Genomic DNA, 23,098 nt, shown 5'->3' on the forward strand with positions numbered 1-23,098 from the left:
GATGGATTGGCCCTTCCTCTCTCCCCATCCTGCACTGAGAATCCCTTTATCTTGACAATCCCATGAAGCCGATTTTTATGGGATCAGCATTTTCTCTAAGTAGGCCCAGCCTTCCACGTTGGATAGAAAGGATGGTGCTGTTAGGGAAAGGGATGAGTTTGGGTGGCGAATGTTGTGACTGTAGCCAAGAGCTATTCCGGGGTGTCTAGTGAATGTCCTGAAATGATCTTGCAGGCTTGAGCCCCGAAGTAATCCTCAGAGGATGTGAAGACAGGCCCTCATTCACACAGGGCTGAGACCTGCCGGGGCCTCATTCCTCCCCAGTCTGGTGGTTGCTGTGCTGCCTCTGCCTGCCTCTCACCTCGCCACCTGCCCTTCCCCTGTCCCCCAGCGCAGCTCAGGAAGGAGTGGTTATCAGCACATCAAATCCTCTGCTTCCTTCCTGGGCTGGTGGGGGGAGGCCCTTAATTATACAGACACATCTTGAAAAACAATTGAAATTTGCCCAAAGTTTCTCCAAACTGTTGTCAAGCTAGCATTTGAACCTCAAGGCATGACTGGGAGCCCCTTCAGGCCCCCTCTCTGGTGGACTTCATTGCCTTGCATCGGTGGTACCTTATTTTAAGTAAACTGTGTAGAAGAGACCCGAAGCATTTAGCTGAAACTCATCCACTCCTTGCTCCTCAGCCAAGAATTTTATTTGAACCAACGGGAAGGAAAGTTCTGGATCTCTTACATAAAATAGAATTGGTCCGAGCACAGGTGGCACTCATTAATTTCAGCACAGATACAATTGGTGTCTAAGCCTGACTTTCTCCTAACTTGATTTGGTGGTTCCCAAACAGAATTTAAAATATACCTTGAATTCATCTTCTACCTTTATTTTGGAGAGCTTAAAGCACTTGTTCAAACTGGATTTGAGAGGTATCCTTGGCTTTCCCAAATTCCTAAACATTTTCACTAGACGTGGCCCTAGATACAAGATCTAATTTAGAAGGTGGCCTTGAGGTCAGCCCTTATCCCCATGGACATAGGCAGTGGTGCCAGCCCACATCCACCAACACACACACACTCACACACACAACTGTAAGGGCAGATGGGGGTTAATAAGTGGTTGCTTTAGATTAGTGTTTTAATTATAGGAAACTTTTCCTTCCCTTTCCCTCTTTGTTGGCAATTTCATATTTTCATTGATAAAGTGTGTATTTTATTGTTTTTATGCTTGCTTTTCCAGTTTTAAAAGAAACATATGCTCATTATGGAATTTTTATTTTCTTTCTTAAATTTTCTTGTTTTACAGTCACCATAATTTCACAGTGTATAAACCATAATGGGTAACAATTTAGCATCTTTGCCTTCGTTTCCAGTTCACTTATTTTTTTTTTTTTTTTTTTTTTTTTTTTTTTTTTTTTTTTTTTTTTTTTTTTAATTTTTTTTGAGATAGAGTCTCACTCCGTCACCAGACGCCAGGCTGGAGTGCAGTGGTGAAACCTCGGCTCACTGCAGTCTCCACCTCCTGGGTTCAAGCAATTCTTCTGTCTCAGCCTCCCGAGTAGCTGGGACTACAGGCGCACACCACCACACCCAGCTAATTTTTGTATTTTTTAGTAGAGATGGGGTTTCACCATGTTGGCCAGGATGGTCTCGATCTCTTGACCTCGTGATCAGCCCAACTCGGCCTCCCAAAGTCCTGGGATTACAGGCGTGAGCCACCGCACCCAGCCTATGTTATTATTTTAAAGATAATTTTTTTTTTTTTTGAGACCGAGTCTTGCTTTGTGGCCCAGGCAGGAGCACGGTGGCACCATCTCAGCTTGCTGCAGCTTCTGCCTCCTGGGTTCAAGCTATTCTCCTGCCTCAGCCTCCTGAGTAGCTAAGATTACAGGCATGCACCACCATGCCTGGCTAATTTTTGTATTTTTAGTAGATACGGGGTTTCGCCATGTTGGCCAGGCTGGTCTTGAACTCCTGACCTCAAGTGATCCGTCTGCCCTGGCCTCTAAAGTGTTGGGATTACGGGTGTGAGCCACCACACCTGGCCAATATTTATTCTTTATAGAAATTTAGGAAAATACAGAGATGCGTGAGGAGAAGAAAATCCACACCCATATTTCTATCACTGAAACATTTGGTATCTTTACTTTCAGTATTTTTCTAAGCATTTATAGTTAAAAAATAAAATTGAGACCCTATTGTACATGTTGTAGTGAATCCCTTTTTCACTTAATATAATATCGTGACTATGTTCTTGCCATTTGGTTTACTTTGTAAAATTCTATTATGTAACATTTCTTAATACTGAATATTTAGGTTGTGGCATATTATGTTCTTACAAAGAACGCTGCTCTGAACATCATTTTACGGAAATCTCTGCACAGGTCTGATTCATTTCCTTGGAGTAAGTTCCTAGAAGTAGAATTACTGATTCAAAGAGATTCAACATCATTAAGCCTCCTGATTATATGTTACCTTAAAAACAGAAAACATCAAAGAATTTATCAAAATATAAGCTCCCAGCATTGAAAGCTCTAGCAAATAGAATCTCCAGGGTAGAACGTCTATAAAGATGGGATAATGGCAGAGTTTTTTGGATAGAGTCAGAAAGATATTTGGCTATTTTAAAGTGTTTAGGAGATGTTGTACATCTTCCTATAGTTTGTTAATTACTTATTTTAAGTGTGATGATAACAGTTGATGATGTTTAAGCAACATTTAGCCAGCATTGCAAAATAGCTGGTGATCACATTCTTGTCCCGTAGTAGGCAGACTGACACCCTCTCTAGATTAAAAATGTACGTGGGTCAGTGATTGCTCGGCTTGTCTCCTCTATTTTATTAATGACATTGAGCATTGTGTAACCTTGGAGACCAGTAAAATTACATTGTTCTGGAGATCCACGAAGGTTCACCAGATGCATGCTTTGTCTCTGAACCAACGTGGCTTTCCTGGGGTTCCAGATCCAGCTTATGGATAAACTCATGATTGAGAAATATTCCTTCCCTGGAATTAAGGATGGGCTGGACTCCTTTTTGTTTTTTTTCTTTTCTTTTCTTTTCTTTTTGAGGTGGAGTCTTGCTCTGTTGCCCAGGCTTAAGTGTAGTGGCGTTATCTTGGCTCACTGGAACCTCTGCCTCCCAGGTTCAAGCGATTCTCCTGTCTCAGTCCCCCAAGTAGCTGGGATTACAGGCATGTACAACCATGCCCAGCTGGTTTTTGCATTTTTAGTAGAGACAGGGTTTCTCCATGTTGGTCAGGCTGGTCTCAAACTCCTGACCTCAGGCGATCCACCCTCCTCGGCCTCCCAAACTGCTGGGATTACAGGTGTGAGCCACTGCACGTGGCCTGGGCTGGACTCTTAAAAGTAGATCTCAACATAATGGAAGTCTTGGACTCAGTGTCAAAGGGCCTTCTACCCAACAACCCTGCAAGAGTCTAGGTGCTTTGCAACACATAGACAGTCCAGGCCAGTGCTCCAGTAGGGTCCACATACTCCTGATGGTTTACAAAGTTCATTTAGGTGTTATACAGACAGCTTGAAAAATGTAAGACTAGTTTTTCATTTACGTAGTGGTAGATTTTTAAACAAGTATATTTTAAACAAATGAGTGAAGGAAAACTAAAACGTGTGTGGCCATAACAGGAATGACGAAGGCAATATCATGAGGCTGACAAATACCAGCTCACATGAGTGTGAAATTCCACAGCACTGTCCTTTTAGGATCCCCTAAAATCTGTATCTGTTTGGTCATGTTCCCCTCGGGTATGGCTATTGAAGCATCAGGAACCTTCTTGGCTGTTTTCATTGGCATTTGATTATTAGAGATTTTTATGCCAAATTACTTCTTAATAATGTTTCTATGTATATACTGCCTGGCTTGAATGTAGTGGCATGATCTCAGCTCACTGCAACCTCTGCCCCCCGGGTTCAAGCGATTCTCCTGCCTCAGCTGCTCCTGGGGTTCACAGACACTTTCCCAAGGACATGACGGGAGGGAGGGTTTTCAGGAAATCCATTCCACATCTTTAGCCTTCTTCTCTTGCTTTTTGCAAATTGCATTTTCTGAAGACTAGCTTCACCTGTTTCCTTTTCTTGCTTCAAAACTGCCCTTCTTCCTCTTTGCAAGAGGAGAACCTATCGCAATTCAATCCATCTATCACAGTAACAAGCCTTCATAAGGCTGGACACATGGCTCACACCTGTAATCCCAGCACTTTTTGAGAGGCTGAGGTGGGTGGATTGCTTGAGCTCAGGAGTTCAAGACCAGTCTGGGCAACATAGGGAAAACCCATCTCTACAAAAAAAAAAAAAAATTACAAGCATGGTGGCATGCACCTGTAATCCCAGCTACTTGAGGGTCTGAGGTGGGAGGATCGCTTGAGTCCAGCAGTTGGAGGCTGCAGTGAGCCAAGATTGCACCACTGCACGCCAGCCTGGGTAAAAGTGAGATCCTGTCTTAAAAAAAGGAAAAAAAGAAACCTCAATAAAAATTTACCTTTTTGTTTAGTAATTATTTGTGATATGTTCATTGATCAGTTATATACTAATAGCTGCAATAAACCAATCCAGAATTTGTAAATTAACAAAGCCTTAAGGTCATAGGACATTTTTAAAATGTCAATTTATATGCATAAATATATCTTTTTATTGTAGAGAAGTATGACTAGCTAATGACTAAACTTTCGAACATGAAAATATATTACATTAAAAAAATTCAGTGGGGAAGTAGAATGGAAATACAGTTTTACATAGAGAAAGTAATAATGCAAGATTTGAGTTAAGAGTTTGTTCTTGAGTTTTTTAATAGGTCATGGTTACTGTCAAATTCTTATGGTATTTGTAATCCATTGAGTACATTTAAGAGTGGTATGTACGCTTTATTTGAAAATGTTAATATTTATAATATATCAGGGGTTTAGAACATGTGAAAGGGGACAGAGTTGTTCCGAATTCTGTTGAGGGGCTACACTAAGAGTTCGGAAACCATGGACGTGTACACTTTCTTTAGAATAAAAGCAGTGGCACTGTAGCTCCTCAGAGGGGAAGGCGGCTTTGAGATTGGTCCTATCACCTTGATAAGAATGTCCTCTACAGTAGCCTGACATCGGGTCACCCAGGTATTCTTTGGACACTGTGACACAGAGCCCAGAACCTCTCAGCACAGAGGAATTACAGACTAAGAATCCGGATAACTGGTTTCTAATCTTGGCTTTGCTGCTATCTGTGTCATCTCAGGCAACTCGCATCACCTGTTTGGGTCTGATTTCCATGTCTATAAGTGAGAGAGCTAATCCTTACTGTGTTTTTTTAAAAGTCGAGCAATGACATGAAATCCTCCGTCCTGATCCTGGATGTGCCCACTGGAGTTTAAAAGAAAAACAAACAAACCTGCTATTTCCCTACATTTCAGCCTTTCAGATATTAGAAGGTACCTTTTATGTTCCCCTCAAATCTTTACCAGTTTTAAAATATGTTGTTTTTCAACCTTGATTTACATAATCTTCTTTTTTTTTTTTTTTGAGACAGAATCTCACTCTGTCATCCAGGCTGGGGTGCAGTGGTGCAATCTCAGCCCACTGCAACTTCTGCCTCTAGGGTTCAAGGGATTCTCATGTCTCAGCCTCCCGAGTAGCTGGAATCACAGGCGTGAACCACCACGCCTGGCTAATTTTTGTATTTTTAGTAGAGACCTGGTTTTGCCATGTTGGCCAGGCTGGTCTCAAACTCTTGACCTTAAGTGATCCGCCCTCCTCAGCCTCCTAAAGTGCTAGGATTATAGGCATGAGCCCCTGCACCTGGCCCATAGCCGTTTTACTGAGAGGATTATTTCTCCAGGCCATCTATTCTCAAACCTTTTAGTCTTGGTGCTTTTTACGCTCTTAAAAGTTGTTTAGGACGACCCAAAGAGCTTTTGTTTATGCAGATCATGTCTTGATATTGACTGTTTCAGAAATTAAAACAGAATTTAAAAAATTTTTACTTATTAAATCATGTAGAACAACAAAACTGTTACATGTTAATGTAATAACAGTTTTTAATAAAAAATATATTTTTCAAAGCAAAATGTTTAGTTAGGAGAGAGCCATTGTTTTACATGTTTGCATGTCTGTTTAATGTGTAGTTTAATAGAAGAGACTAGGCTGGACTCTCATGTGCTTCTCTAGTCAATCTTGCAGTGTGTGTTATTTGAAGTCAGTGAAGGTCATCTGGCCTATGCAGATTTGTTTCTTTGGTATTTCATTAAATCTCAGCAAGTGGTAGTTTTTCTTTCTTCCTTTCTTTCTTTCTCTTTCTTTCTTTCACTTTCTTCCTTTCTTTCTTTCTTCTTTCTTTCTTTCACTCTCTTTCTTTCTTTCTTCTTTCTTTTCTTTCTTTCTTCCTTCTTCTTCTTTTTTTTTTCGAGACAGGGTCTTGCCCTGTCACCCAGGCTAGAGTGCAGTGGCATGGTCATAGCTCACTACAGCCTCCAACTCCTGGGCTCAAGCTATCCTCCTGCCTCAGCCTCCCCAAGTAGCTAGGACTATAGACATATGCTACCATGCCTGGCTATTTTGTTTATAATTATAGAAATGGGGTCTCACTATGTTGCCCAGGCTTGTCATGAAATCCTGGCCTCAAGCAGTTCTCCCACCTCAGCCTCCCAAATTGCCAGAATTATAAACGTGAAACACTGTGCCCAGCCAACAAGTGGTAATTTCTTAAATGTTAGTGGCAATGTGATATCTGAAATCTTATCAATGACCTTTTTGTACACTAAAATTCATTTGTCTGTTTTGTACTTTGAGTACATCTTTTACCAATGCTTTGTGTAATCCTCTGATAATTTGGAAAATATAGGTTCACTGAGTTACGCAGGTCTTCAAAATGTTGACACATTTCCTTACACGATATCATAAAATGACATTTCTTAATGTCTCCACTAATCTCAAGCATTAGGAAGCTATCAAGCTCGTGGTGGCTGATACAACTCTTCCAAAATTCTAATTTTCACTGACAAGCTCTATTTTTATCACTGGTGACAAATATTGTCAGTCATTTTCCTCGAAGTGATAGGCTCACTTTTTCACTTTGGCCATTTTCTGAGAAAAATGCCTGCCAAAAACCCAAGATGGAATAACTACAATTGGTTGGTCAGTCATTCTTTCAAGTAAGAATGGTGCTCCATGGCACAAGTGGCTAGTTCAGCTGGTAACTCCGTCACATGACTGCATTCCTCAAGACAGCTGTTTTCCGTCAGCAGCAGAAATGTAGGCTGACTGTCCATTTCACTGCGTATTATATAAGTAACGTGTAGTTGAGTCAGGATTTAATATAAATTGCTTTTTACTGCTTCATCAAAGGCGTTAAGTTCTTTCGTTTGCTTGCTTTCATTTTATTCATAAGGGTAAGCTGGCGAACAATTGATGACAACAAGTATGGTTTGCTGCCACCATGTTTATTCTTGCTAAGATGCCAGCAGTTCCATCCACTATTGCTTTCTATACCCTTGGTGCAAGTGTTAACACCATGGAAAAGGCAAACATCTTAGTAATACTATGAGAATATTTTATCTCTGTGGATGGTCCCTGCTGGAAAGAATCTTGGCAATTGAGCTTGGAGAATGGCTGTCTTAGGCCAAATAGAATATGTCTGATAAGAGGGTAGCAGGGCCCTCAGCTCCTCTGTTAGTGTAGATGGCTTCATTGAAAGGTATATACCTTTCGGAATATAGCCCTACTTGCTTCCCTTGTTAGCTTCAATGCTGCAGTTGTGATCAACTAAAATCTCCAAGTTTCTTTTATGAGAGCTACTATCAAGCAATGCTTTTTATTTGGGGCAAAAAAAAAAATTTTGAGCAGGGGACGACAAAGTGAGTTGTCCTGGTAGTGCACTACAGAATGGGTAGAGACGGAATCAAGTGGAGCGAAGGCCATGGGGCAAGACTGCAAGGAAGGCCTTGGAGATTTGTTTCCATGCAGGGATGTTTTTGGAAGCTACATGGGTGGGGGTTAGGAAGGGAACCCAGACAAGAAAGGGAAGGAAGCAGCAGGACCAGGCTAAATATTCAAGATTTGTGTTTCCAAAACAAAGAATGAGGCCCGGCGTGGTGGCTCACGCCTGTGATCCAAGCATTTTGGAGGCCAAGGCGGGCGGATCACCTGAGGTCGGGGGTTCAAGACCAAAACAAAGAATGAGCAAATGGTTATAAATGGCAGCTGAGAGAGAAGATGTGACCAGGGGACATTTGGGTAGTACCAGGGAGGGATTACAGAGGGACGGATGTGCCACCCACAGAGGCTTGGAGGTGACAGGGGCAGCCATCTTTCCAGAAGATAATGATGATACAGTCAATAAGACATGAATATTTGAAGTCATCTGTGTCTGATAATTGCACAAGTCTTTTTTCGCTGTCCCAGATAAGTTCGAAAAAATTCTCTAACATTCCAAAAGTCCCCTCATTCCACTGGGCCCAGAGTTATCAGTAGAAATTAGTGCTAATTAATTAGAATTTGGAACTCCTGATTCACAGGATGGGTGTGTGTTTGAGGTTTCAAGGCTGGAGGCTTAAGCATCTTTGATCCAAAGGAAGGAGGTCCAGCAGTTGTTATAAGCCCCAAATCTTTGCTTAAGTCCTCTATAGGATTAGAGGCACCAGGGTAAGGCAGAATAGAGTGAGGTGGAGGTTCTGTAACCCCAGTCCAGGGGAAATTTAAGGAAGATGAGACGGACAGTGAGTGGATAAGTCTCTGAGTAGAGACGAGAATATTCCTCCGTCCCTGCGTCTAGTCAGTAGCTGTGCTGCCCGTTTGCTACAATTCTTTCTGTTCTTAAGAGCCACATTTCACTTGGAAAAGCCAGTAAAATGCAAACAATCATAATGATGATAATAAAATGGCAGGAGGCAAGTATTTCAAAGACTGAATTTCTTGCCTTCACACATTGTTAGGGGGCAAAAACAGGTGTGCTTTTTATTTGAATTAGTTGCGGCTTGTCCACTCATCCTTTGGCAGAGCGGGATGCTGGTAGAAATCTACCCATTGTTATAAGCCAGCCCCTCCTAGGAAGGAAGAAACATACAAGGCAATTCATTGTTGTTCTCCAGGAGACATAAGAAATCCAGAAGAGGAGGGGCAGGCCCCTGGAGTAGGAAGGAGGAGATGCGTACTAGGAAGGCCTCTGGTGGGGGGTGGGGTGGTGACAAGGGCATGGTTTCTATTCCAGTGGGCCTAACGGGTTAGGGAAACAGAGGCACGGGGAGGGAAGTTGCAGCCGTTTCCCCAAATAACTTGCCCTAGGATTTGTGGGTACAAGCCCCGGAGTGCTGTGTATTTGCTCCTGTCCCAAGCTACAACTGTTGACCCCTTGATTCCTCACTCTAAGTGCTCCTGAGGGGCCCCAGCCTTACCTAGTAAGAGCCATCATTAGGAAGCTGAGGTGTACGGATCACCTGAGGTCAGGAGTTTGAGACCAGCCTGACCAACATGGAGAAACCCCACCTCTACTAAAAATACAAAATTAGCCAGGCGTGGTGGTACATGCCTGTAATCCCAGCTACTCAGGAGGCTGAGGGAGGAGAATTGCTTGAACCTGGAAGGTGGAGGTTGAAGTGAGCTGAGATTGTGCCATTGCACCCCAGCCTGGGCAACAAGAGCAAAACTTCATCTCAAAAAAAGAATAAAAAGGACCATTGTTAGGAAGTTTGAGTTTACAGAGCATGTTCACACATACCTGTATTTGATTCTCTCCAAAGCCTGCAAGGCCAGCATTAGCATTGATCCAAAGTATAGAGGAGGACCGGAGGAGAATGTGCCACCACTTCCATGAGACTGTCAGACCCTGTGCCAGCTCTCAAGGCACAGCACCGTGACCATGCCAAACATACTGTAAAGTGGAAATGATTTCCTTCTTTTACTCAGGAGGCAGCTGAGGCTCAGGGGCGATAAAATGATGTGACCAGGGTCATAGAGATAATAAGAGATGGAGGCAAGGGAAAAGCCAGATCCTTCGGACTCTGTGGTCTGCCTGTGGGAAGAGCAATTTTCCTGAGCGGGTTTGGGCTGATTTTTCTTAGCTCTCTACAACGAGAGAGGGTAGAGGCTTACTGTGTGGTTTTGTGCACAGTGCCTTAAGGGAGCTAGCCTGGTTATGTATCTCAGGCTCTCTGCCCTCCCTCACCACCCCGGCCCTCCTCTTTCCTCTTTCCAGCCTTGCAAAGAAGAGCAAGATGTCCAGGCTCCTGAGGTCTCAGCTTGCAGAGCTGGTAATTAGCCCTTTGTGTCCTGTTAACCACCTTTCATCTCCTCCACTTGCTGGTGTCCGCTTTCCCTATTAGCATCTCCCGGTTCTTTGTAGAGCCCTCGGCCTCTCTGTGGCCAGCTCGGGTTGTTTGTCAGAGACGGTGTCTGAGAGATGCATGCTCACCGGGGAGGGCGGCTCCGACCAGAATCGCTCACATTTTCCATGCTAGGTGCCAGGCATCTCTCTCCTCTCCCCACCCTGCGCAGCCAGGTTTAGGTCACCTGGCATGGAGGCAGACAGTTGATAGCCAGGTCCCCAAATTTGGGGCCTTTGAAGCCCTAGTGTTGCCTTTCAGTTCCGCTCCATGGGTGAAATGGGAACTGGCTTATTGGCAACTTTTACGCCTAAGCAAGTAGCCTGAGGCTTGACCAATTCAAGCTCACCCTCAGGCCCCGGATTCCCTGCTCCAGCAGCTGCCACTCTTGGTCAGTCAAACAAACGCCTGGGCTTCCCTGGAACCTCCTGCAGCCTCGTCATCCTCATCCTAAATTCCCTCTCCAACAGGGCAGCCACTCGCCACACAGGGCCATTTAAAGTTACATTAAATTGTTGTTTATGTTGCATCACATATAAATTTATATTAATATAAATAATAAAATATAAAATTTTAGCCACTTTTCTTATTTTTTATTATCAGCAGGATTTTTTTTTTTTTTTTTTTTTGAGATAGGGCCTTTCTTTGTCACCCAGGCTGAAGTGCAGGAGCACCATCTTGGCTCATTGCAGGCTTAACCTTCCAGGCTCAGGCGATCCTCCCACCTCAGCCTCGCAAAGTGCTGGGATTACAGTCCTGAACCCCCCTGCCTGGCCAACTTTAGCAACATCTCATGTGCTCCATAGTCACACGTGGCTACTGTATTGGGCAGCACAGATAGAGAACGTTTCCTTATGCAGAATGTTCTATTGAACAGCACTGACCTATACAGTGAGAAATCCCAGTATCTTGCAGACCATCTCTTCCTCCTACAAAGTCTTGAAGCTCTCTGGACCTTTCAAGTGAATTCATTTGAGTTCCCAAAATGCTAGGGCCTGTTGGGACTGGAGGTCACCAGGCAAAGGATGTCTCTGAAGAGGTGTCCCCTGTAAAATTCACTGTCACCATGGCCAGGTACGGTGGCTCATGCCTGTAATCCCAGCACTTTGGGAGGCTGAGGTGGGAGGATCACCTGTGCCTGGAAGGTTGAGGCTGCAATGAGCCGATATTGTGCCACTGCACTCCAGTCTGGGTGATGAAGCAAGACCCTATCTCAAAAAAAAAAAAAATACTATTGATAATAAAAAATAAGAAAAATGACTAAAATTTTATTTTATTTTTATTAATATAAATTTATATGTGATATAATATAAACATCAATTTAATGTAACTTTAAATGGCCCTGTCTGGCGAGTGTCTGCCTTTGATTTAGTATGAGGACGACAAAGGCAGCAGGAGGTTCCAGGGAAGTCCAGGGCGTTTGTTTGACCCACCAACAACAGCAGCTGTTGGAGCAGAGAATCCTGGGCCTGAGGGTGAGCTTGTGGAGACAAGGAATGGTGCTTACTCTTCTATACTGTGGGGCATGCAAGACCTCGGAGGTTCATGGTGTGTGTGAACGTCAAGGCTTCATTCCATTTGCAAAGGATGGAACTTGGTGAAATGGTTTGGCTGTGTCCCCACCCAAATCTCATCTTGAATTGTAGTTCCCATAATCCCCTCATGTTGTGGGAGAGACCTAGCAGGAGGTAGTTGAATCATGGGGGGCAGTTATCCCATGCTGTTCTCATGATAGTAAGATCTCATGAGATCTGATGGTTTTTATAACTTCACCACTTCTCTCTCCTGCCACCTTGTGAAGAAGGATGTGTTTGCTTCCCCTTCTGCCATGATTGTTTCCTGAGGCCTTCCTAGCCATGTGCAACTGTGAGTGAATGAAACCTTTTCCCTTATAAAAATACCCAGTCTTGGGGATTTCTTCGTAGCAGTGTGAGAATGGACTAATACACTTGGTATCCATTCGATTCATTCCAGCCATCAGCCTTGGCAGTCCAGCGTGGCAGCTGGATGTGGAGTCCAGGGCTGGAAGAGGGAGGAAGGTGTAGGGCTGGGAGAATCACAGCTGGGGGTGGATGCTTCTAAACCTGCCCTACCCTGAGCTGAGGGTGAGAAATGCCTCTGAGAGCCACAGAGAGAAGGGAAAATGATTTTTGTTTGTATTTCCCTTTCTGTAGTATAGAGAAGCACTTTGGGGTAAGAGGTTTAACTAGAAGCAGTTTCTTTTGGGAACAGGGGCAGTTCTTTGCTCCCTGCCAGTTCCTGCAGGCAGACAGCATGCCGGGCTGGCCTGCCGCCTCAACCCTACCTGTCACGTGCTTGGCAAGTCTGACTCAAGTCCTTTTTTCCACTGCCTTCCCCACCCCATCAAATTGCAGTTGCAACCTCTCATTTTTCTGCTGCCTAGATGATTAAAAAGCATGACTTAGTGGAAAAATGTTGACCTCCTTGGGGTCAGCCTCCGAAGCAGCTGTCAGAGATAAGATTGTGCTGGCAAATTACTCAGCAGCACTGCAAGGTTTTCTGTCTGTCTGTGAGGAAACCAGAAGCTGTTGGTTCTGGGTACTTTTTGTGTTTGGAGAGAGCGACAATTTTGAGGCCCAAATGGGTATAAGCTGATAATAAAATAAGATCTCTGATGGAAGGGTTTGATTATTATAGTAATTTTTAAAAATACAATTATTAACAGGCTTTGTAAAAAAAAAAAATTTTTTTTTTTAGCAGTGCTTGCTTGGGGCCATTCAGGGAGCAAAGTTCTCTGGCAGCTAAGCACTATCAGAAGTTCAATTCTCAGACTTCTTCTAAGAACTTAAAAGACTTAATTGTGTAGCTCTCAGTATGAATGGCGCTGTTTGGAATTATTTTAATTACTGTGTTTGTATGACTGGCTCTTGCTTGGAGATTGGATGCTTACTGTAATTTTGTTGAAACCGCTTCAAAGAGGACATTATAGATTGAATTTCACTTATTTCCTCGAAGTATTTTATCATCTTTATGTTTGCCAAGAACTTGTATCCATCTAGTGAGACAGGAAGGTCACTCACTTCTCAAAAGGAGAAACTGAGGCATTTGGGTTGAAAGGACTTGACCAGAGCTTTGCAGTGGTGGTTGTGTGGCTTAACCCATGGCATTTGAAGTCCTGTAGATCTGGGTTTGGATCCCAGTTCAGCTGCTTCCCAGGTGTGTGGCTTCGAGCAAGGCATTTACCCTCTCTGTGCTTCAGGTTTCTCATCCATAAAACAGGGTGACAGTAGTCCCCGTTATCTCTGGGGGATACGTTCCGAGACCCACAGTGGATGCCTGAAACCACAGATAATTCCAAACCCACATATGCTATGTTTTATCTTTTATATCCATACCTGTGATAAAGGTTAATTTATACATTAGACTCAATGTGAGATTAACAAGGATAGCTAACGATAAAATAGAACCATTTTAACAGCATACCACAATCAAAGCCATTTGAATGTGGTCTCTCTCTGTCTCCTTCTCACAATATCTTACTGTCCTGTACCTACCTACCTTGGGACTGCGGTTGACTGTGGGTAACTGAAACCAAGTAAAGAAAAACTGGATGGGGGGAACTTGAATTAGCTCGAGGTTTGAGATTCCGCTCAGCAAAAAATTTCATCCATCATCATTATCGTTATTGAGTTTTTTCTCCTTATTTTAATGAAAGACCTGTTCCCAGCTTGAAATGAAATCTAATCCTTCTCACCCCTCTCCTCCTTTTCTTCCTCTTTCTCTTCCTCCTCTCTTCCTCCTTCTCTTCCTCCCCCTCCTCCTTTTGCTGGTCGTGCCCTGCTTGTCATCCCTTTTGCTTTTCCTTGGCTTAGGTCATCATGGTTAGATTGGATTTTCCCTCTCCCAGCCCAGGCAATGAGTGTGGTCAGCATAATCCTGGCAGTGAGGTCAGAGGGTGTAGGCGGGGCCAGGCTCTGCCCGGGGCACGTGCCCCTCTCCTCTTGACAGCTCGCAGCTCTGTCTTGGATCCTGAAGGTTTAGAACAAGCATCAGAACTGGGAAGCTCACCTCCTGGATTGGTGCCCCCACAGCTCCTGGGCAGTCAAGGCCAAGAGTTTGGCTCTCCTTCCCTGCTCAGTTTTCCATCTGTGAAACAGGGTGGAGACCCAGCAGCAGCCTAATCCATTTTCCAGAAGGCACGGGCACTGAAAACAGCAGATGTAGGTTTGAATCCTGGCTCTGCCATGTGACCCGCAGAATCCCAGGTCTTACTGTTCCTGGGGTGGCAGTGAGCCCTGAACAAGGCGACATCTGAAAGAGCTTTGTGACCTGTAGTGTGGGAGTGGGTGAGAGGGACCCCGATGGAGGGGTCTGAAAGCTCATGCTTGGAGGGCGCCTTGTGTCCCCACAGCCCATGGGGGGCTCTGGCTCCACCCAAGAAATGAGGAAGTGTCTAAAAAGCCCACTTGGCCATGCCTCGCTCGGCACACGCGTGTCTGGTCACAGCACAGTCCGAGGGCAGGACTTCCGGGCCGGCCTGGTCGGGAGGACGCAGCCCAGAGTCAATGTCCATGTCCCTGAGCCTCCGTGACCCACACTGGCCCAGCCCCTCCCTATGCTTGTTTTCCTCCTGGCTGCCATTATGATACCTTTTATGAGCCTCGTTAAGTCTTTAATGATGCCTGGTTGTGCAGCTGGCTTAAGGCTTAATCCCCAGCAATAGGCCTTTATTGGATAAATGGTTAATAATCACTCGTCTGCAGGGATTGGGGAGGCTTCATTGAGGCCTGTGATTCCTGGAAGCCCCACGTGGCCTGTGATGTGGTGAGAGTGTGACTTGGCTGGGGCACTGCTTGGGCTTGGGTGGCAGTAAGACCCGGCACCCTCAGAGCACCACAGAAGTTGGGGAGGCCTGAGTTTGCAAAAGAGCCTTCCATGTCCTGGTCACGGAAGATTCCTGTCTGCTGCCATGGGTCTGTTTCCATCTGGATCGAGGAACAGGCAGCCCCCCAGATCTCTTCAAATATGTCCCCACTCAAGGTTTTGCTTTCCTTTCTTGTGCCATGAACAAGCTGTGTGACCTCGAGTGGCTCTCCTGACCCCTCTGGGCCTTTGGTTTAGTCATCTACCAAATGGAGAGGTGGGAAGAGATGGCGGTGAAGGTGCCAAGTGCCTGATTCTGTGAGCCCAGCATCCCAGACAGAGCCTCCTCTCTCCGGCTCTGGGGTGTGTCACTGAGGGCTGTGAATAGCAGGGACCAGCAGCCCAGTGGATTAAATAGTTAAGCTGCTGGGCAAAGAATTGGGTCAGCTGTAGTCACAGGGCAGTGTGTGCAAAGGGAATCCACAGAGCCAGATTTGGTCCTTGATTTTATAGCTGAGTTTGGGGTTTCTGCCAGCTCAGGGCAGGACACAGAGCAGGCATTAAAAAAACAAAGCCTGATTGCTGGGACTCTGGAAGGAGAAGTAGATGCCTTCAGGTGTAGAGCTGGCAAGAAGCCAGGTCGCAGGTGAAAAAGAAGGGATCCTTGGATTTTGTTCCCAGCCTGCCTGTGACTCGGGTCCATGCTTTTCATCAGGATTTGGCTTTGACTTTACAGTTGCAATGGGATCAGGACCGTCTACTTGAGGGACAGGCTGGTGTTGGGGCAGGGGAATTGAACAGACCCAGTTTTTAATCTCATCCCATCCCTCACTCAGCTCTAGGCTGTCTGGCCTTGGACCACCTACTCTCCCAAGCCTGAGATTCTTTGGGCTAGCATTAGCAACACCTATTTTTCAGCATGACTGTGTAGGCTGGAAGTTCTATATGTATAGCACATGGCAGCCTGCTCACTTAATGCCGATAATTATTCCGGGAGGCACTTAATGTTGCGGCACCTGTGGTATCCTTTGCACTGCTGGCGTAAATTACTTGCTGCAGAGAAAGATCAGACTTGCTGTGGATAATATGATTTGGGATTATTTTATCTGAAAATGAAATACAGTCATCGGCCTTTAGACTCAGCGGCACTGTCCCAAAACTTTCAGCTCCGGGATTAGAATCGAAGCCTGACTGAGGGACTGTTTCCTATGTTTCCCCAGAATTTTCTCCTGTGGTTCCCATCTTCGGCTCCACAGCCTCCCAAGTGCAAAGCATAGTCCCTGGCCTATGGCACACACCCAGTATGCCACACGGATGTGCAAAGAAGGAATGGAATTTCTCTTTTCAAATATGTACATGACCAGGCACCTGCTCTGCTTTTCTTTCAGATCTTTCCAGACCCATCAGACTTTGACCGCTGCTGCAAACTGAAGGACCGCCTGCCTTCCATAGTGGTGGAGCCCACGGAAGGGGAGGTGGAGAGCGGGGAGCTCCGGTGGCCCCCGGAGGAGTTCTTGGTCCAGGAGGATGAGCAAGACAACTGCGAAGAGACAGCGAAAGAAAATAAAGAGCAGTAGAGTCCCCGTGGGCTCCCATGGGTCATACCAGCCAGCATCTGTTCCTGAACTGTTTTTCCCATCATGATGGAAGAAGAGAGTGAACCACAGTCATTCTGAAAATGTCAAACGAGGCTTCCGTTTTGCACCTGCAAATCACCGAGTTGGTTTTCTTTTCTTGTCTTATCTTTTATTTTGAAATTTGCCGAGCAGTGGAGCCCTCTGACAATTTGCAAGGCCTTCTAGAAAGGAAGCAGCTTAGAGCCAGGGGGTTGGGCTTGAGGGGCTGTTTTTGAGATCATTATCTGAACTCAGGCAGCCCAGTTAGAGGCAGTGGTGGGATTCCAGTGGGTCTTGGGGGGTGGGAGGTGGGGCATGTGCAAAGCAAGCAAGGAACATTTGGGGTAAGAAAACAAACACGTGGTAAAAGAAAAAAACACATGTTTTTAAGAAAACATTGAGCAGAGAACTGCAGCCAGGATGCGCTCAGCAAACATTCACTCCGGCTGCCGGGGGTGTCAGAAAACAAAGTCTTCATCTCTCCGGTTTCACCCAGCCCACCGTTTGCTTTCATTTCAGGAGTGTTGGTCTATGACAGGGAGGAGAGGAAAGGAGAGCAGGAGCAATTGGCTGTTGCAAAGCCAGCTGGAGGTGATGTGCAGGAAAGAAAGGTCACCCCACCCTTCTCCATGGCCTCTCTTCTCCCAGCTGTGGTAGGCTCACAAAGCCAAGGTGATCGGTTTCTAAGAGGCAGTGCTTTTCAGCTTTTCTCCCTGATTTAGCCATGTTGCTTCCCAGCACTTTTAGGAGCAGTGAGAGCACTTCTTGCCCTTGTTGGATGCCCCAGGGTGGACACTTGGCATGAAGGTCTCTTCCTCAACTGCTGCCCTCCCAAGATGGAGTGGTGTGCTCTCCCTGGCCGGCCCTTCCTCCTCCTCACCACCACCTTCCCTGCCCCAGCCACAGCAGCCATGGACACATAGGTCCCCAGCTCAGCTGTGGATTTCCGCCAGGCTGCCCAGCTGCCGTACTCATGCCCATGGGGGCTCTTGGTCTGTTTTTCTTGTGGGTGCCAAGTGGAGAGCAGACGTGGCTTTTTCTGTGTCTTGTTGGGGAGGTGAGCTTTCATGAAGGTCCCAAGAGCTGGCACACCCATGCCAAAAATAATTCCCAATAATTCTTGGGAATTATTGCGTGGTGGGGGCAAGGCTCTCATGGCAGCCTTGGGATCAAGTTTGAGACTAAAGGATGTCACGAGATCCCTGGCTTCTCCCCATGTTGTTCCTGGGCAAGAGCGGAAGGGAGGCATAGCAAGGGACCTCTGCTGCTCTTACTCAGTGGTGGTCCTCATCCCTCCCCACCGCCCACCCACTTCCTGCAAGGGCACCACTCGTATGAGAAAGTTGGCCTTTGGACTTAGCGTTTCTTATCGTAGCTAAGAGCCGTCTGGAGCAGTAGGTCGCAGGACAAATGCTTCAGTCCACCCAAGAGCAGTACTATGTGGCCCAGGGGTGGACCGAGAGCCTTCCTTGAGCTGAACTTGGCCAACCAAGGCACGCAGCATGTCCCCTCAGGTCTCCAGTCAGTCTAGGCTGACCCTCGGTTCTGGACTTGTGTATATAGCTGTATTTAATACCTCAAGGTCATTGTGGCTCTGGGGATGCCAGGGCAGGAGGATGAGGGTGTGCTGTGGACGCAGCAGTCTGCGGAATTCCGTTCTGGGAAGCTGATGGTCGCCCGCACCCCCTGCTTCCTCCCTCTGTCGTCTGCCTGTGTGACACACATTGATGGCAATAACTTCTTCCAACTCCTCACAGAAGTGGGAGAGGCCTGCAGCCTGCACCAAGAGGGGCTTTCTCTCTCTTGCTCTCCGCTTCATTCTGTTTTGGCTGCAGAGAGTGGTTCACCCATACTCTCATTCCCTCACCTCCTTTGTGGACGGGGGTCTTGCCTTTTCAATTCCTGTGTTTTGGTGTCTTCCCTCATCTGCTACCCTGAATCACCTGTCGCGGTCTTGCTGTGTGATGGGAACGTGCTTGTAAACTGCGTAACAAATCTACTTTGTGTATGTGTCTGTTTTGGGGGGTGGTTTATTACTTTTGCCGGTCCCTAGACCACTTTGTATGACCGTTTGCAGTCTGAGCAGGCCAGGGGCTGACCGCTAACGTCAGGACCCTCAGTGGTGGAGCCTGCTGGGGGGACCCAGCTGCTCTTGGACAAGTGGCTGAGCTCCTATCTGGCCTCCTCTTTTTTTTTTTTTTTTTTTTTTTTTTTTTTTTTTTTTTTTTTTTTTTTTTTTTTTTTTTTTTTTCTAACTGATTGTATTGAAAAAATTCCTAGTATTTCAGTAAAAATGCCTGTTGTGAGATGAACCTCCTGTAACTTCTATCTGTTCTTTTTTGAGGCTCAGGGAGAAACTAGCATTTTTTTTTCCAAACTACTTTTTGTCACTGTGACAGTTGTAAATAAAGTTTGAAAATGCTTTCCACTCTGGTCTGGTTTTCTTTTTCCTTCCTGTTCCATTGGAATGGAGTGAGCTCAGGAGCAAGATGAAACCCTGCAGGGAGGCTGAGCTGGGGGAGTTCCAAGAGAGGTGCCTTACGTAGCTCACCTGATGGCTTGTCTGGGGAGAATTCCCTGGGGAGATTTAACCCACAGCCAAAGTTTGAACTACCCCCTAAAGGAAGAAAAACCCAAGATATATTGTAAGATCATTCACATGGAGGGTGAATGGTTGGGCATGTGGCAAGCTCAGGCTATCATGCAAAGCATTTACTGAGCACCTACTGCTTAGCAGCCATTGGTAAGAGGTCAAGGTCACAAATGTCACTGGGCCTGGCTCTCACAGCACTGCCTTAGTGGAAAATTAATGACGAATATGGTGAGTGCAAGGCAGGATCATACTGGGATGTCCTGAGAGTGAACATCAGTTGCGATGGTCAGGAAGGTCTTTGGAAGCAGTGACAAAGAGAAGTTAGCCAGGTACTAGGTTGCAGGGAGCAGAGGGGAGTGGGGGCATTGGAAAATGTTTCCATTAGGGAGAACAGCTTGGAAACGGCTTGGCAGGTGGGGTGGGGTGGTGGGAGAGGAAAGCATGCAAGAGGGCTACTCAGTCCTGGTGAGGAGTTTGGGGATTGTATTCTAAGGGCAAGGCCTAGCATGGTCTGCTTTATATTTTTATATAACCCAGATGAATGGAGATGGGATTGGAGGGGGCAAGATGAGAAGCCTAGAGACCAGGAAGGAGGCTTTTTGGAGGTCAGAGTGAGAAAATGGTGCTTTGTAGAAGAGACTTGGGGGCATCTTTCTAACCCACGGCTGGATATTTTGCCTTCACCCAGCCCTCTTCTGGATTCCTTAACCGTGGTGAGTATAGCCAATCCAGTGGTTTGTGCTGAAGGTGTCCACCAGGACTTACAGAATAGCGACCCATTTTAACATTAGCCTTAGTGAAACACCTAGATCTGTGGGTCTGCTGGCCCAAGGATAACTGGCAGGATCTGACCCTCCTCATATTGGATTACCCCTTTATTTTCCCCCAGCAGCCTGAGGATGGAGTTTATTAGAATGCAGATTCCTTGAACACAGCCCTGCAGAAAACTGTTTGCAGATGGCATCATCCATGTAGAAAATCCTATGAAATCTACACAAAAAAGCTCCTGGAACTAATAAGTGAGTTTAGCATGGTTGCAGGATCTGAGCTCAGTATTCAAAAATTGACTGTATTTCTGTATGCTGGTAATAACAGGACAAAAAGCAAACACTACATCTTCTCACTCATAAGTGGGAATTGAACAATGAGAACACATGGACACAGGGAGGGGAACATCACACACTGGGGCCTGTGAGGGGGTTGGGGGCAAGGTGAAGGAGAACATTAGGACAAATGCCTAATGCATGCGGGGCTTAAAACTTAGATGATGGGTTGACAGGTGTGGTAAACCACCATGGCACATGTATACCTATGTAACAAACCTGCACGTTCTGCACATGTATCTCAGAACTTAAAGTAAAATTAAAAAAAATAACAGAACATTGAAATTTAAAATACAATTTACATTAGCATAAAAAATACAAACTACTTAGGGTAACACTGATACAAGGTATGCAAAACCAGTTCAATGAAAATTTCAAAACACTGCTAAGAGAAATTGAAGAATCTCTACATAAATGAAAGCTCTACCATGTTCATCGGATCTGAACACTAAATGTTAAAATGTCAGCTCTCTCCAAATTGATCTATAGACTCAACACAATCAAAATCTCAGCAAGCTGTTTTGTAGACATTGATGATCTGATTCTGAAATTCATATGGAAATGGAAAGAACCCAGGCTAGCCAAAACAACTTTGAAAAAGGAAAATGAAGTTGGAGGACTCTCAGTTCTCAGTTTCAAAAACTTAATACAAAGCTACTTTCATCAAAACAGTGTGGTGTTGGCATCAAGACTGACAAATAGATCAGTGGAACAGAATAGGGTCCAGAAATAGACCCACAGATGTGTGGTTGACAGATTCTTGACAAAGGTGTCAAGGCAGCTCAATGGAGGAAGAGAAGTCTTTTCAACAAGTGGTGCCGGAACAATTGGATATCCACAGGCGAATAGCTCCTGGGGATGAAAGGCGAGTCTTCCCTTCTGTCTCCCACTGTCTCCATGTGACTTTCTAAACAAAATAATTATTTGTTTGGTAAAAAGTTCTGTCATTCTTTTTCACGGTTAGCCAGTTGCTTTAATACGCTCCTGCTTCACCCCAAGTTGTCCCCTTTCCCTAAGAGAAGGATTATGCAAGCCGACTTGCATTTGAGTCCTGCGCAGCCCCTCCGTGGGTGCTTTGGGTCCAGTTTCTTGATGTCTAGAATCCTCAGTGTTCTTGTCTGTAAAATGGAGGTAAGATTAATAACTCCTACACAGGGGTGTGAAGATTGAGCACCCAGTAGGTGATCCACAGTCAGGGTGTTTTCTGTCTTTTGAGGGTCTAGTGGCTAATGAACTAACTTCTGCCTTCTGTCTCCTGCTTTTTGCTTTGGGTTCTTTGTGGACATACAAAGTTAGCTTCAAGGTGAAGATACAATGCAACTCCTTCAGTCTGCCTCCTTTTGTTCATCACCTTGAGAGGGGAAAGGCATGGAGAAGAGAACTTTAATGCCTCTGCCCACCTAAGATTGGAGAGGGAAGAGTGGGAGGTCCCTCATCAGGGTGGGTCTATAGCTCTGCCCGGCTCCTCTTTAGAGAGGATCCCTGTGCAGAAACCTGTTTGAAATGACAGCTCAGCTTTGAGAGTAGGTTGGGAAGAGATTCCAGGTGAGGAGACAGCAAGTTCAAAGGCCTGAGATAAAGATCATCTCCATCTTTTTGAGGAATGCCTATGAAGCTAGTATGTCTGGAGTAAAGAAAAAAAGAAAGCTGAGAGCAAACACCACAGAGCAGTGCCTCATGGGTCCTGGTGAAGGTGGGTTTCAGAAACACGGGTGGCCATTGTGAGAAGCCCGCAGGGAAGGAGGAAGGCTCACCGGGCATCCCAGCCCCTGAGATCCACTGATCAACTCATTCAAAGTTGCCCAACTGGTGGCCTATGGCAGTTGATGTTGATGGACCTGAGACACTGTCACATCCAGAAAGGGCTTCTGGATCATTAGAGGAGGATTAAATTAGGTAGAATTCAGTCTGTACATCCGTCCTTAAATGACTGAAGGGTGATTGTCGCTAACAGCATGGGCTCTGAGATCAGACGCCTAGATCTATAACTCAGCCCTTCCTTTTCCTAGTTGTGTGACCTTGGACAAGTTACTTTTCTTCTGTATGCTTCACTTTCCTCATTTGTAAAGTGAGTACCTAACTCATAGGGTTGTGGCAACACCTAAATGCATATTATAAGTAACATGCTTGGAATTCTGCTAGACACATAGTAAGTGCTGGAGAAATGTTAACCACTATGGTAGACAGAAATAATGTCTTCCACCCCCACAGATGTCCCTGTCCTAATCTGAGGAACCTGTGAATATGTAATGTTACATGGCAAATGGGCATGAAGGTTGCTAATCAGCTGATCTTGGCTTGGGGAGATCCTGGATTATCTTTAAGCCCAATCTAATCACAAAGGTACCGTAATGAAAGAGAGGGGCAGGAGAGTGAGAGTCAGAGAGAGATGTGGAGATGAAATGCTGTTGGCTTTGAAGACAGAGAAAGAGGCTGCCAGTCAAGGAATGCAGGCACTTCTAGAAGCGGGAAAAAGGCAAGGCCATGATTCTCCCTAGAGCCTCCGGAGGAATGGAGCCCTGCCCACACTTTGATTATATCCTAGTGACAACTATTTTGGACTTCTGACCTCCAGGACTGTAAGATAATAAATTTGTCATAAACCACTAGGTTTGTGGTAATTTGCTAACAGCCACAACAGGAAGCAAATGC

The 23,098-nt window shown here is 45.5% G+C and overlaps 1 protein-coding gene across 1 annotated transcript in view; it reads left to right on the forward strand.

The window, feature by feature from the left end:
- Positions 1 to 19,178, forward strand: part of LBH (LBH regulator of WNT signaling pathway) — a 28,147-nt gene extending 8,969 nt beyond the window's left edge. The window contains exon 3 of the mRNA XM_017545669.1: positions 16,523 to 19,178. Coding sequence (XP_017401158.1) covers positions 16,523 to 16,711 — 189 coding nt within the window. The 3' untranslated portion in view covers positions 16,712 to 19,178. The remainder of the gene's footprint in view (positions 1 to 16,522) is intronic.
- Positions 19,179 to 23,098: the final 3,920 nt, after the last annotated feature.

The sequence above is a fragment of the Cebus imitator genome, unplaced genomic scaffold (assembly GCF_001604975.1).
Source record: "Cebus imitator isolate Cc_AM_T3 unplaced genomic scaffold, Cebus_imitator-1.0 Scaffold180, whole genome shotgun sequence".
NCBI classification, from domain to species: Eukaryota; Metazoa; Chordata; class Mammalia; order Primates; family Cebidae; genus Cebus; species Cebus imitator.